The 15,816-nt window shown below is 41.9% G+C and overlaps 1 protein-coding gene across 2 annotated transcripts in view; it reads left to right on the top strand.

The window, feature by feature from the left end:
* Nucleotides 1-9,527, top strand: part of LOC120902955 (ras-GEF domain-containing family member 1B-like) — a 45,875-nt gene extending 36,348 nt beyond the window's left edge. For both annotated transcript variants that reach the window (XM_040312059.1, XM_040312058.1), the window contains exon 11: nucleotides 8,254-9,527. In XM_040312059.1, coding sequence (XP_040167993.1) covers nucleotides 8,254-8,324 — 71 coding nt within the window. In that variant the 3' untranslated portion in view covers nucleotides 8,325-9,527. The remainder of the gene's footprint in view (nucleotides 1-8,253) is intronic.
* The last annotated feature ends 6,289 nt before the right edge of the window (nucleotides 9,528-15,816 follow it).

Here is a 15,816-nt window from a genome sequence, read left to right as displayed (position 1 = left end):
GTGTCCTACCACGTGTCCACCTCTTGCTTGCTGGCGTTCTTAATCTGCTGGCGAAGCGCTTAAAAATCCACGCTCAGTACTAGCATGTTCTGTGAGCGTGTATATCAGAGGTATGGACCACAGCAAAGAAAGAAAAAAACATGCCTCAAAATATGAACCTCATTCAGACAACAACGCCCAAACTGAACAATCGCGAGAAGCGAAAAAAATAGCTCACATCGACAAATAATCGCATCCGAGAGCGTTCGATTCCGTCTGTCTTTGGCATCCGGATTGCATCCAAGCACACACACAAACATATTTTATCAATTCATATGCATTTATCGATGATGTTTGCGCCATCCACTAGACGGCAACGGCCAGTGAAGATCCAGTACTTCGAATAGCATGTGCCTGTTTGTATAGCCTCGCGACCGTGGGTTCGGACAAAAATTGGCATGTTCTGCAGACCGCAAAGTAAACCCCCTGGCCCGCGAGAGTAGTGTGCATGTTATTTATTTTTTATTTCCTTGTCCAAAACAGCTGCCATGGTTTTTCTTTTACTTTCCCCGGAATAGTTTTCGACTCAGTCTTTCTCTTTCTCTCTATCTCCCGTACGTTTATTTGTGCTGTAAACAGGTCCACAAAAAACTAGCGGTGGTAGGAAAATTCGTTTAGATTCAACATCATACCGGCCAAAAACTGTAGAACAGTGTGCTTTTTTTCAAGACAGGGAAAATCGGATAAAAAAGGCCGACCAAAATGTGAAAGCAGAAGCGAACACACGAGCTGGGTGCGATAAAAGATACTGCCATTTGTTTGACAGAGGGGAACAAAAAACAACAACAGCCAACTACTTCCTACCAACTGGGCCACATCCGGCACATATTTACCTAAGCTCATGAATAAGTCCAACCGTTACCCACGGGGACAGTTGAACGTTTCCAAGAGTATCGCGCGGGACGGCGAGTTTACGGGCCGGAATTTCACGTTCAACGCGCGCGCAAAAATCATGAAAATGGGCAAGAAAATATCACAAGCCTGTTCTCCCATTCCTCCCACTCGGCAGCGCCTCTCTATTGCATTGGGATTTGTCACGAACGCGGACGCTTCCTGCGCGGAGGTGTTCAATGTTTGGGAATTTAACACCATGCTCCCCATTCACACCTCAATTCAGCTGCCCGGAGGGGGGAGAGGGGGGAGCGAGGACAAAGTGGCACCGCGAGCGGAATTGCTGATCCTTCGAGGATGAAACAGCCACCTGCATCGTGTGCATATGCATTTTTCAGCAGCAACGGCAACCAGCGCCCGAGCAGCTTAACAGCTATCCCACCCCAGGGAATGCCAACAGAGAGCAGCAATGGTGTCACTACACGGACAGTGACCATGGCTCGCCAAAACCCAGCGATACCATCTCGCTTAGAAACCGATACACCGTCCACTGGGCGAAACCGGCGCACTATGACCGTATGAGTCCCCAACGTTTCGAATTTCGAAGATGTGCAACCACGTATCGACAGAAAACAAAACCCGTGCCCGACCGTGCCTACCGAACCTGGTGCTGAACTTCGGCATCGTAACTTGTGCGAAACACTTTTGCGGAAAAGCACGTCGAGGGTGCAGTTGCTGGGAGGGGAGAGAAATGAAATTTGATCCCCGTTTGCAACCGAATTGGATTTTAATTCCCCTTTCTATGGTTAAATATTTGCACAACCCACTGGCTAACGGGCAGCAGCGTAGCGCACCGTCCGTTCCGGTGCGATTGTTCTTGTAATGGAATCATTCGAACCGCAAGGGGATGCGTTTCCAATCGAACGTGTAACAAGTTTCACTAACAGTGGTACAGGAAACTTCCGGAGCCTTTAGACTAATTTGTTTATACTCTTTCCTACTTCGAATGTTACATATTGGTTACATTGAATTGAATTTAATTCATTTGGCTGGGCCACTCAAGGTGACACATAATCTCGTATGCGAATTAAAGCATATGCGATGTGAGGCATTTGCCATGTTTAATACAATATTTTAAAAAAATTACTTTCGATATTCAACAATCTGACTAACATTTATAATTGAAATATAGGTTTTATATCTAAATTAACCAAAAATAAACCAATTAGTATTAAATCACAATTCTACATACTCTTTAAAGATGTATTTTTTAGATTTTTTTGCAAAAAAATAACAAATATCAATTGAAATATTAATTGAAAATTTAAAGGTTATACCATAAAAGCTTGATTTAATAATCGTAGCAAATAACTCACAAACGCCCAGAGGATACTCATTCATATAATTAACCATTTGACAGTCTCACGATTTTTTTTAAATACACAAACCCATAATGAAATAATGGCAAAAAGTTAATAAAAGAAAATAATTTTGGCCCATTCTGCAAACCATTGCTTTACACAAAAGATAAAAAGCAAAATGTGTCATTATCATCGTTTTATCTCACTCCCCCTCAAAACGGACGATTGAATGACGATATAGTTGTTTGATGACACAAGAATTTCAAACCCGTTTTCATCAAAATCTTGCACATTTCCTCCGGATTATCGGGTTATCCTAAAGTGACTCTTATATCCTAAAAGTACTCTTCAATATTCAGTTTTTAGCATTTACAATACGCTTAACAGTTTGGTTTCATAAAAATAGCTTTCGAAAAACGTAGTATTTTGCGTATGAAATTTCAAATACTGTGGACTAATGAGTTAAAAAGAAAAATGCATAATGGCCCTTCTTATAACTAATTGAATTCATTCCAAAAATCCAATTCTTACAAAACGCTCGTTTTGGAGCAAGGCTCCTACGATCAAAAACAGCAGGATCGATCAAAAAACTGCAGCATCGATCAAAAACTGCAATAATATTTTTCTGGTTGGCATCATTCGCCTCTAAGTACAAGATAAGAGAGTGGTGAGAGCGTTTCGTTGGCTTACGATCATTCACTCTCTTTCTGATCCTCAGAGACGATGTCGCTTCTTCAATATGCACTCTCTCTGTCTTCCCAATGTAATATGTTCTGCTGAGAGTTGCTGTTGGATCAAGCAGTGAGAAAATGGTCGTTGATCGAAATCGATCCACTCAGAGCCCAGAATGCTAAAGACTTTAAAAATCATCTACAAACTACCGGGCGTCTCCATTAACATCGGATTGAAAAGAAAAAAAAATCTATGCATGATGAATACTTTTACCGCTAGTCTAATATCAAAGTATTTTGCTGAACTCCACGCACCTCGACAAGAGCATGATGAAAGTTGAAAGATTTGCTTGATGCAGTTACCTCGTAAATCTCCGTTACCCTCTGCCTTTAAAGCATGCTTTAAAACATAAAGCAACATAAAAGCTCCATCTTTAATCATATTGCAAATGATTAACATTCTCGCTCAACCTGTCCAATCTCCCACAATGACACCACATCAAACATCATCGGCACTGTAAGGACAAATGATTAAAAAAACTTAACCAGCATGGATTATGGCAACATAAAGCAAAACTATCACATACCAAAGTGCTTGAGCAGCTGCTCACCCAGTGTCACTGACTTTCAACCGAAAGCTTCGATATGAATGTTCTCCTTCTCACCGTCCCCATCATCGCACACCAAGTTTCCCATCGCTCGCTGTGGAATTCCAATAAAAACTTCCAACTAAAAGCAGCACAACAACACCGAAGTAAGGTTCGCTCGGTACAGTCGCACCGAAGTGAGCAATGAGCGTCTTAGCTGAATGGGCACACATTCCTTTCACTCCCGTCGGTTCTCGCAAGCAGCCGACATTTCCGGCGCTTAAGCAAAGCTTCCAGGATGAGCAGCATTCCGCGCCAAATAGTTAATAACATCTATCAGTGGCAGCACCGCAACTGGAAGTATTTCTTTGAACTGCATTGATCCGGAGATGGCAGTGGCTTTGGGCAATCCTTTCCCCTGCGCCCTCGGCAAATTCTGCACAGCTTCACTCGCTGTATCGTAATGTTGCTGTCTGTGCTGGCCATGCTAATAACCTTAACAGATGCGGGGCGGTAAAAATATCAATATTAAATAAATTATAATTCAAACGCTTCAATTCTCCTCAAATTTCGACCCGCTTGCATGCACGTGCCGACGTACTGGCTGGTTTTTTGCAAGTAAAAACGAAACACGGTAAAAGAAGAAATAAAATAATGCTACTATTTTACTACCTTTTTTTGTGCACCGCTCGAACACACACCTCGTGTATTTAAAAAATGCAAATACAATCCCTTTGCAACTACAACCAACACACACACACGATGGACGCGGACGGGTAGAAGAAGTTTGCATAATAAAACGCGAAGAAATTTCACCCAGACAATATGCATCATCCATGATGAACCTTGTTGTGTTTCTTTTTGTTCAGTCCCGTCCGTTCATCACATTGCTAGCCAAATCGAGTTAAATGAATAGAATGGAAAGTGAGAAAACGAGGGAGAAAATAACAGCATTCCTCACACCCGACCCAAAACCAAAATAAAAAGGGAGCGTTGTATCAAAATTAGAATAATCAACGGAGAACAGTTGCAATCGTACGAGAAACATGCGATCCGAGGGGAAACATAAACACAAAACAAAGCAAAAACCACGACAGAGGTGAAACAGACAGAGAGAGATAGAGAAAAAAGGGATACCTCAATATGGAAAGTGCAATAAAAGTGAAATAAAATTAACTAGCATCTTTCGGCCACGGGTACCGCATTAAATTAACATCCAAGCGTAAGCATGCACTTTCAACACCAACCAGCATTTGGTGCTATCTTTTTTCGTCCTATCGCACCAAAATGGATGATGCTCGTGGTCTGCAAATGGTTCTTCATTATGCATTTGTGAGTGAGTGCTATAACCCCTTCCTTCCTTTCTATGTATGTTTCTGTTTTTCCACTATTTAATTTAGTTTTGGTTTTATGGACGTCTTGCTGTGTGTGTGTTTTTTTTTTACATTTAATGCGTTAGACGGAGTGTAAAACTTTGAAGACACCTTTCAATTATGAGGGGGCAAAATTCTTGTAAGTGCGCCCTCATTTCAAAGCAAAACTTTATATCTCTTTCATTATGCTTTGAACCATTGCAGCTTAGCCATAACGTTGGAAATGGAAATGATGGCTACGGCGATGGTTTTAGTGTCATACCCCTTTTTTCTCTCCATGAAAATGAACATCGCTGACCATTACACCTCTTCTGCCTTTCGACACGATTTTGCTTGTAAAACAGTGCACATAAACTATAATTAATATGCCCTTTACCAGATTCATCTAAGAGCAGATCAATGACTCACGATTCCCAGAGTTATAATCGTACAAGTCTCTAAAATAGTCCTAGCCCGGCCTTGGTTGCTGCACCAAATAACAAAGCTTAAGTACAATTGATACCTTATACTGGGTCGTTAAACAGGCTGATTTAAAACTCAAAAATAAAATTGCAGAAACATTCTGAAATTGTTAAACACTTTAATAAATTGGTCTAAAGTTGTTAACTCCTTTTTGATGCTCTCCGATACTGTATGATCCCCTGCATTTCATTGTCGTTCATAACTGACCTTGGGGTAACTTTAGATAGTAAGATCTCTTTTAACACGCACACTGAGTAGCTTGTTGGAAGGAGCTTGGGTTTTCTCCGTAACATTACAGCTGACTGTTTTGATCCTATATGCCTAAAGACGCACTACAGAAGTTGAGTGCTCTCTATGCTCGAATTTGCCAGTGTGCAATTTGCATCCCACTAGAAATATTATGATAAATATAATTGAAAGTGTTCAGACAAAATTCAAATGTTTTTCAAATATTTTTTTCGTGGACCGGCTGCCTCCATGCCGCCATACAATGTACGGTGTCAATTACTGGGCCTTGACCCATTAGAATGCTGACAAAATAAAGCCTAAGCTATTTTCACTTCTTCTCGAAATTGATTGTCCCAACTTATTAGCTAAGATACCTGTCCATGCGCCTTTGCAATCACTCCGTGCCAGAGATCCATTATTGATTCCTGCTCGACGTACTCTTTATGGTCAAAAAGATCCTTTTCTTGTCAGTATGCATAACTTTAATTCGTAATTTATTCACTTCGTTTTTGATATGTCTCTTTCATCCTTTCGTACTCGTATTGCTGCGTTGGCTGTCACGCATCCCTCTTTACTGTAACAGTTTTACAGTTTTTTCTCGTTCTGTAATGGGATCTGTATAATTGGTTTATTAGATTATATGTACGATTAGCACAAGTTTAGCTTTTTTTATAGTGTTAAAACAGAAAGGCAAAACGAAATAAATAAAATAATGAATAAGTTTTACTGCAACTAGCTAAGCTACTAAATAAAATCGATTGACCTTATGCGCATGGTGTCATACTGCACTGATTATTGATTCTTTCGAACTATATTCAAACGAAAAACCTCATTACACAAAAAAAAATGCATACAATTACGAACGGCAAGAATGAAAACAATTTATCTCTTGAAGAGGCTTAAAAATAAATCACAAGCTAAAGATGGCACGATTTCCTTATATCTGATTTATATCTGAAAGCAATACTAAATATGTAAACACCATTTTAGTATCAATTGCATGTCACATTTCTGTCCAAATTCCGGATTTAAGTTGTTTTTTTTTAAACACAAATCTCCTTTTAAATGTAAATATCTCGCAACAAAACCCTGCGAACCCAATTTCAAAGAAGCTGAGCCAACAATTTCTTCTGCAACATTGATACAATCGATATTGAAAGTAGCAAACAATAATGTAATGCAAAATTAAGTCAACAAGAACGTGAAGAAAAACGAAAACCTTCCTATTTCGTTCAATTGCACACTGCGGTTGGTGATGCACCAACGCACAAATTCCAAGCAGAAGCTTTTACACTGCCAGCGACGAAGAAGAACGGGCGCTTTCAGAAACAGCTAACGAAACTAATCAAAGTTGGTATAATCGCAACTTTGATCCGATGCCATCGGATCGGTTTCTCTTCAATCAAACCCACATACACACACACACTCACAAAAAAACCTCCAAAGCAGAATGATGAAGGAACCAAGGATCATCGCCGGCCACAAGCCTGACCAATGCTGCAGATTGCTAGAAGTTGTGATTATCTGATAAATGGACTTTTCTCCACTTCTTTTGTCGCTCCCCTCATTTCGCCTCCCTCACTGAGTGACATGACCACTGGCGGTTCGTTGTCGTTGCAGTGTCGCTTTTTGTCTTTTTATCCAACTCCAAGCCGGATGCTGCCCCCTGTCCGTGCTTCCCATTCCAAGATATTGTCACTTTTATCTATGCTTTAATCTTCGAGAAAGTGGATGAAAAGCAGGGCGCCGGGCGAGAGAAGCTGCAGTTAGAAAACTATCAATCTTTTCCCATCCATCTTCCACCTGCTCCGAATGCAACTAGCCCGATGACAGGGCTTTTTTTTGTTACACGCTTCGAGATGAACTATCATGCTTTTGTTTTTCATCGCATTATTTGGTCTCTCTCGCTCCCCGGCCATACCGCAATCGAACATACAACCGCAAGCTCTGTGCTTTTCCCAACCGCAAGCTTAATTTAATTTTACGTAAACCGAGATAAAAACACAACCACACAAGGGACAATAATGCTAGAAGGCGAGCTGCGTCCTGTAGCTTTGACTATTCATTTTTAAGTTTGCACACACAAAAAAACTGAAGAAGAAATTGCAATCCCTTTCCTTTCGTGAGCCATTCTACGTCCACAGACGTACTTACTGGGTGCGTTTTTTTGTTTTTTTTTTTTGACAAGAAGAATGTTACCGTTCGGGCAATGTGCTGGAACAGTTAATAAAAATGCCATTCCAAGACACTCCCAGCCATAGCGTGTGCGTTGCCCTTCGCAACGATGTGGATAATAATGACGTGGTCCATCCGAGCCCGAGTCCTTTGCACACGGTGCTGCTCTTTCAGCGAATGATTTCCGGGAAGAATAATATGCTCCGGCTGGCCGAGCTACCATTGAAGTGCATTGAAAGTCGCTGCAGTGACGCTCAAGCAGCGACGGCAGTGCAATGTTTGGCATTCGCAACCCCATTCAAGTGTGCCGAGGTACGGCTTCTTTTCCAAGGGAGGTGGAGGGGTTATCTCTCGCTCTCTTCGATTTGAATTACTTCCTCTTCAGCGTACTCCACTTCCTTCGTAATGGCGAACGGTTGAATGGTCATCGCCTCGAGGGACGGTACAAAACTGGTACTTTTCTTCACTTATTAATAATATTTCCTGCCCTCTTCTGGGTCTGTTTTTTTTGTGTATCCTTTTGCAGAGCTTATGCTGGCATCGTTCGAATGTGAAGCACCGACGCCAGCCGAGAAGGAATTGTACGACGTTGCATAGCATTTGCTTGTGGTGGTGCTGCTCCCGCTGCTGCTCTTCTGCCAGCCCTCGATGGAAGCCCGCACGTTCCAGCTATTTCCCAAGGACAAGGAACTCCTAATTCTCCCGGTGCTTCTATTGCTGCCGCCGCCACCGCCGTCTGTCCTTCATCACTGCAGCGAATATGATTGTTGCACCGGAAAAAGCCATTCTCTGCAAGTGGATTGCAATTCGATTGGCAATCGGGACGGATATCGGGTGCATCAACGCGGCTGCACAACTGCATCGAATGCTCACTTCCGCCGACTGCTGGTGTCCTAGCTGGACCGTCGTCATCATCATCGCCCGTGCGTTCCAAACGGGCTAGGGTGGAGGGCATGTATCCATACATCATTGAGGTTTATTAGAGTTTCGGAATTTTTCTTTATTTTCCTTCGTCTGTTTTTTGCTCGCACCGGACACTGCGAGCTGTGCGAAACAAAGGGAAATAAAATTTTATTTCCAATTACCCATAAAACAAAATCTTTCTTCATCGAAGCAGAGGAACAAAAACCTGCATAGAAACAAGCGTGCACACACACAGCAAAGTAGAGTCTGTGTCTGTGTTTGGCAGTATGTCTGTAGGGTATAAAAATTGTAAAAAAAAAAATAGCTAACGATAAGAAGGTGTGTGGAGCAGGTTGGGGGGGGTAGAGAGTAGGAAAGAGCAAAACGGGAAGTGATAAACGGATGAGCGGTTGTTTCCAAGTCAGTGAAACGGATGATTGTCTTCGGCGCGAGTAAAAGTATGTTATCCGACAGCGATCCCAATCCAAAAGCTTGTAAACACCATGGCGGAAAAAAAGCGTTTGCAACGCACATCCCAACACACCCAATCCCTAGCCGATCGTTGATTTTACTCCCGGTGTCGTTTTTTTTATCCGTATCATTACATAGTTTATTGTAGCTGCAGCTGGACATAGCGCCAGCACTGTTTTATCATTTTCTCCCGTTCCTTCGATTTATAGCGCGAAAAGAAAAAAAACCAAAAGCGAAAACAAAGCTCACACTGTGGTGTAGTTCCAAAGTGCAACAAGCACACGTTCGCACGAACATACACAAGCGTAAGGGTGGAAACAGTTTCACGGATAGATTCACTAACGATGTCACACGAATGCAAACAGCAACCAAAAAAGATAGCAATGATTAAAGAAAATTTATCGTTTTATCGAAAACACTCACACACGCAAAGTGTATAAATCGTTTAATTGGTTTCCTCCCCCGTTGGGAGCGCAACCAACGGGTCGCAATATCCGCAATAGCCTTGTGGCCTATCCGTTGGTGTGCCAGTTAATGGTGCTGGTGGCAGGTTGGTGGCCGTTACGTTTTGCAGAAATTGTGGGTAAGTATGATGAAAATTAAATTCATGCTTTAAAGGATTTGCTTACAGGACATTGCCGTACATCCGATCACATCCGAATGGATTCATTAAAAACAGTAATTACGACAGTTGTTTACAGTTAATTAAAACAAAAACGAAAAATGAGCATTATTCAGCACTCCAAAACGTCAATCAACAATTGACCGGTTTTAACTGAGAAAATGAAGCGTTTCAAGCATTTCTGTATAACTTTTCATGTTTTATAGTTTTACAAAGCTACATCTACATGCAGAACGAAGGAGTTAGCCCCAACTTGTCCAACTGCTACTTTAATTTTGATTTATCTGTTTAATACACCTGTTGATGATTTTTAAACAGAACTACAGACTGAGATTTAACTCAACTAACAAAGACGAACACACACACAATAGCTTATCACGCGTAACAAACGGACTATAAAGTGAAATTTCTGGTTCGAATGTATCACAGACAACGTTGAGTTGCTTGAAACTTGGCGTACAGCTGATCGAGATGGTCATAATTTGTACATCGATCTTTCCATTTAGGTCCATCCAAAAAACCGAAGACATTTCCCTGAGATATATATTGCTCTTCAATGCTTGCTAATCAAAATGATACTACAAATAACATTATTCCGGGAACCCTTCAACTGTGAGAAAGTCTCGGCTTTTACGGTTGAACTAGAACAAGAGAGGAAAATCACGATCCAATGCATCACATTCCATCATAATCAAATTGAAAAATACTTATCCTTCCTATGGTGCAACGACTATTTTGCCATTTCAGAATAAAAAGCTCTGGGTAAGGGATGCAATCCCGCAGTATTGTAGTCTTTATATTGGATCTTTAGGACGTACATCTGCTCCATTACAATCGTGATTTACAATTCAATATATCTTTTATAGTAATCGCAATGGCTGAAGCAATATTTGTCTGCCATGAAGAGTGTACGAGCCAACAATCCTAATCCTAAAGCTCATGTGTTTCATCTTCAAATATTAAATGACTCTCCTGGTACAAAAGGATTCAACATTCAAACTGGCAGATAAAGCTTATCCACTATCGTGCTACTCTAACAAAACTTATCCGTGACTCCACATGATCATTGTGGAATCTGATTGATGTTAATATTTCATACATTTATGCTGATTTAACGTTACTATTTCACTTCTTGTCTTTCAACATCTAAACTCACCAAGCTCATATCACCGATACGAGCTGCCATTCTGCTATCCTCGATTGACAGCTGTTTTTCCATTCAAATGTACAACCAAAGTACACACAAAGCATTTGAACCGTTCGCTTAACAGTTCCCTACAACCTTTACCCACTTCTGGGCTATAAAAAGATCACTGTCCTTCCAATGAACACAATTGAACACAATGAATCAATAGAACATGCTTGCAATCTGTTTATATTTACCCTTTTTTGAAAGCTGTTTGCAGCAACTACCGGCTGCACTTTAAACCAGTTCGATACGGCACGCCGCACTCTGTTGTGCCGATGAAAGCCCACTTGAACCAAAAGGCCCGTGGATTATCGTTACCACCGATAAAGCCATACATACACACGCCAAGCAGTTGAAAGTGAAATAAACGAGCAATCCACAGGGAGAAAAAAAACGTCACAAAACATTGAAACAAACCGTACTCACATCATCGTGCCGATTATTGCATTGAGCCTGCCACGAAACGACATTTAATGCTTCGCTCATAAATCCTGACCACTGTTTTGAGCGACACAGAGAGAGAGAAAGGCACACGCTATTGATGGCAACAAAATTGTTGCAGTGAAAACAAAACAAAACAGTAAAAAAAACACGCACACACACAGCTTTCAAACAAAAGCCCATCAAGTCACGAATATTTTCGATAAATAAATCGCATCAGCATCAGCGTATTACAAGCGATAAATAAATCGCATAAATTTAGCTTACAGCTACCAGCGCGGACCCCAAATTGCTTGCGACCACAATGAGCGAAATAGCTCGTAAATAAAACCAACAAAAAACCACAAACAAATGGCATTCACTGGAGGGGAGAAAGACTGTAGAGTAGGAGGAGGAAGGGAACCCCGGAAGCGCCATTGCACCACCCAGGACCAGAGCCGGGGAATTATTTATGCACAATGCTAATGCTCCCTTTTGCCAGCTGTTTGTGCGCAATGTTCCTCCATAATATGATCGTTTTTTTTTATATTGCATTCTGTCCGGGACGTGTTCGACAGTGGCTGAGTGAGCCGCGGGAAGAAGAAATCATTCAACTGTTTTTTTTTCTCGTCCGCCCACAGTTCATCTCATTGCAGGGTAACCTCCAGTGGCATGCGTAAGTCATCATTTCCCTCACCGAAGGCCAATGTTACTTGCAGTGAAATTAAAATTCCTACCAGCACACCCACATGCAGAGGACGGGGGGTGGGGGGGCTATAGGGGTTTTGCAGTAGGGTTGGTTATTGAAAAAGTTACCCGCGACCCACACGTACCACCGTAAAACTTTCCACGTGAAATCCCTCAAGGGAGGGCGATGGAAGTGAAAAAAAACCCTGTCTCTCTCTCTGTGTCCTCCTCATCTTTGCTGATGCTTTAAGGGGTTAAAATATTTATGATGATTGCCAAACAAGCACATCATTGCAATGCGTTTCACCCCTCCCAGCGAGCGTTTTCGATCGATCACTGTACGTTATTCCGAACCTCCGATACTTGTTGTAAGCCTCGTGCCGAACCGCTCGAACCGAGTATGTTTTATGGTGCTTGCATTGCACAATAAAACATGGCATTAAATGTCGAGCGGCGGGACGGGCCGGGGACTGAGCCGCCGTGGGTGTGTAAGAACAGCATTGCCAGCAATTTCTTTGCGCTGGATTTCGCTTTCGTTTGGCCGTTTCTTCTAACCGCGGTTCTAACCGTGGCTGGGCACACAGTGCAGTTCATGGCGTTCTATTAGGGCGGATAAAACATTAGGGGCAGGAGGGAGAGAACAGTAAGGAAATAAAAACAAAAACAAGCCTGGGATCGGGGGGTATAGTGGGCATGCGAAGGATGTTATGCTTATTATTTTTTTTTTTAATAATGTATGATATCATATTTCTTTTTTACGGTGTGCGACTTTAACATTAATTTCGTAAATTATTGCAAAAAACTGAAGAAATTTTTTTCTATGAAATGTGGTGCTCGAAATTCTTTTAATGAGCTTATAGCAAAACATGATAAAATAACGAAACAATTTGTGCTACAACATCACAGTGTGATGTCTGTGATCTCTAGCAGTCGATGATCTCTCTGATGGAAAAAGAGCACAAGCTTAATAACTAAAATTGTTTACAATTAAATTATTTGAAATCTACGAATAATAATCATTACACACGGTCAAAAACCACAGCCTGCGCCCGCATCACACCCCTAGTTCCATACAAATGGGACCAAATATTACCATGTTCACCTTTTCCTTGAACTGCTTCTACATTTCTTAGAATATTACACGAGTTGGATGCCTTTTATTATCACCATTTTTTACTGTCAAAATAGAACGCGAAATGATAAAATAAGTTTAATAAACATGATTGATATTTTTTGCGTTTTGTTGTGCATCGTTTGATGCGTAAATCCTTGTATTTGTACTAAAAATCGAATATCGCTAAAAACAATGATTACATTTTCACTTTCCAGCCATCTTCTTTAACAGATACTCAATGGTTAATTTGTATTTATTGGACCTCAAATATTGAAGATTCAATTTAATATTGGAAACATTGGAAACATTAAAGGCCGGGGTACATTGTCCGTAGTCGCTAGCGTAATTTGGATTATCACTAGCGCATCTGGCGGCGGCTAACCGAAGCATTTTGCCAAACAATTTGAAGCCGCTTCAGAATATATGTTATTTTTCCATGTTGTTTACTTAAATCGGACAAAAAAAGTTTTGTAAATGATAGATACACATGTTTTGTACGAATTGCATTCATTTTCGCAATGGAAAACGATGAAACTAATACTTTATTTTGAGATCCAGCAAGACCATTCCCTTGATGATAAAAAAAAGCTTCCACCAGTCGCCGCCAGATGCGCTAGTGAAAATCGAAATTACACTAGCGAGTATGCACAGTGTCCCCCGGCCTTTACAGTTTCTCCATGGGAATTATTGAACAAAAGTACTCGTTTGCAAACACTTTTTAGATATTTGCATAACACGGTGGAAAACTCATTCGCATCGTACGATAAATTACATCATATTGAATTTCAACTAACATTCAATAAAGCTCATCTTCAATATTCTTGGATAAGACTTGGCTATACAACACATCTCAAGTGTTTGATTTCATTTTAAAGATAAAGTAAGGTCGGTATAATAGACACTACAGGTCCACTTGACCCCGTCTTTCCATTCATAAGTTAACCGACCGCGATGCTTCCACTGCAAAGTAAAACGAAAGTAGTAGGCTTTCTCTCTCTTTCCCGCTCTCGTTTGAGATGCTTAATGAAGATGAGCCGGAACCGACCCGGTGGAGTTTACCGCTACACTGCCCCGAGTACGGAAATGGGACGGCAACGGAAGGCACAAACAAAACAATCCGTTCGTTCCGACCGTGTCGTTAAGTTCAGACGATAGTTACCATAATGTGCCATCGGAGGTATAAATCTGGTGCAAAGTGCAAAAGCTCTCGGTCGGTCGGGAGGGAGCGCCTTCATCACCGATTAGCCCGGATGGTAAAAAGAGGGGCAACCCATTTGTGGCGCAGTGAAGCAGCGGAGTGCTTGGTTGGTTGGTTGGTTGGTTGGTTGGTGGTAAAAATTTACGAAATGTTATCCTCTGTTACCAACGCTCAGGCCTGAACCCGACCGGTCGCCTGTCCGGCCGAAAGTTAGACTTGTGTGACTTGTTTACACCCGCAGCACCCGCTGGTACGTGTATGATGTGAGAGCATAAGTTCAGCATAAAGAACATAACGGCTCCCCCTCGACTTCTTGCGCCGCTAGATTGACCCGGAGTCCCATTAAGAGCACTCGTTTGTTGGAAGGTTTTTTGTTGTGTGTGGTTGTCGAAGGAGATGGAGTTTGCTTTCACAGACGCAACTGTTTTCATTCCTGCCTTCTAGCCGACAGCCTTGGGGGAAAACCCCAGACCAGCAGAGTAAAGAAGCGACTAGCCGTAGATGCCTTCCCGTTCTCGTACCTTCAACCGTACCGAAGGAAGATGTTTATGTTCTGTGCTGTTCCGAGCGAAAATGAAGATGAAAACTACCGGCTTTTCCCACGACGATCCCCACGGGAGAACGCTCCGATGGTAACCGGTCTGTGGGCTGGTTGTGTGTCGTTTGGAATTTAGGAAGTTATCATTCTCCACCAACCGTCCGGCGTCCGTAATAGAACCCACAAAAACTTCTTCCCAGCGCCACATTTAGTCCCACTGTCCCAGGCTGAAAGTTTTTGCAGCCCCTCATCGGTTCCTGGTATTCCAGCTAAACAAACATACCATCTGGTACCATTTACTGTGACCGATCAACGCATAGTTGCAGCAGAACGGCAACCTACCAACGGAAATGGAATACACAGTATCTGCTAGCGTTCTAGACAGCCCAGCCTGGAATACAACCTGGAAAGAGAGATGGGAAGCCAAAGCTTTCTCTCGCTCCTCGAGATTCGAGCCAAGCCACAGCACCACGGCATAGATTTATGAAATAGAATTGTGCAATAAAAATTAATCACAACAAATTTCTACAACCAGAAGACGGTGCAGCGGGCAGCACATCGTCTGGATGTACGCTGTTGTACGACCGAGGAAGCGTTGCAGCTGGCACGGTACCAATGATTTAGGGGCCGAATTGGCTAAAACATACCGAAAACATGCCTCGAATAAATAAGCGCTACAAATCACATGCACTCTAGCGCGCGGTAAGTGGAATGCATTTGCGATTTGTCGGTGGGTTTTTTATTCGTTTCGTTTCTTCCTCTATTCGATCTATTTAGATGTAACGAATCTGAATTAGTTAGATGTAACCATTGGTGTGTAAATAACATGCAATCAACTGCTTGCTGCAATGTTGAAGTTTATTTCGGGGCTGATTGGTTTTGTGTGAGACTTCATCTGAGCTGATGTATCCGATATATGCATTAGAGTTCCCTAGCCAAAATTTGAA

The sequence above is a fragment of the Anopheles arabiensis genome, chromosome 3, assembly GCF_016920715.1.
Source record: "Anopheles arabiensis isolate DONGOLA chromosome 3, AaraD3, whole genome shotgun sequence".
NCBI classification, from domain to species: domain Eukaryota; kingdom Metazoa; phylum Arthropoda; class Insecta; order Diptera; family Culicidae; genus Anopheles; species Anopheles arabiensis.
The sequence above is the reverse complement of the archived record's forward strand: the minus strand, read 5'-3'. Positions and strand labels throughout refer to the sequence as shown.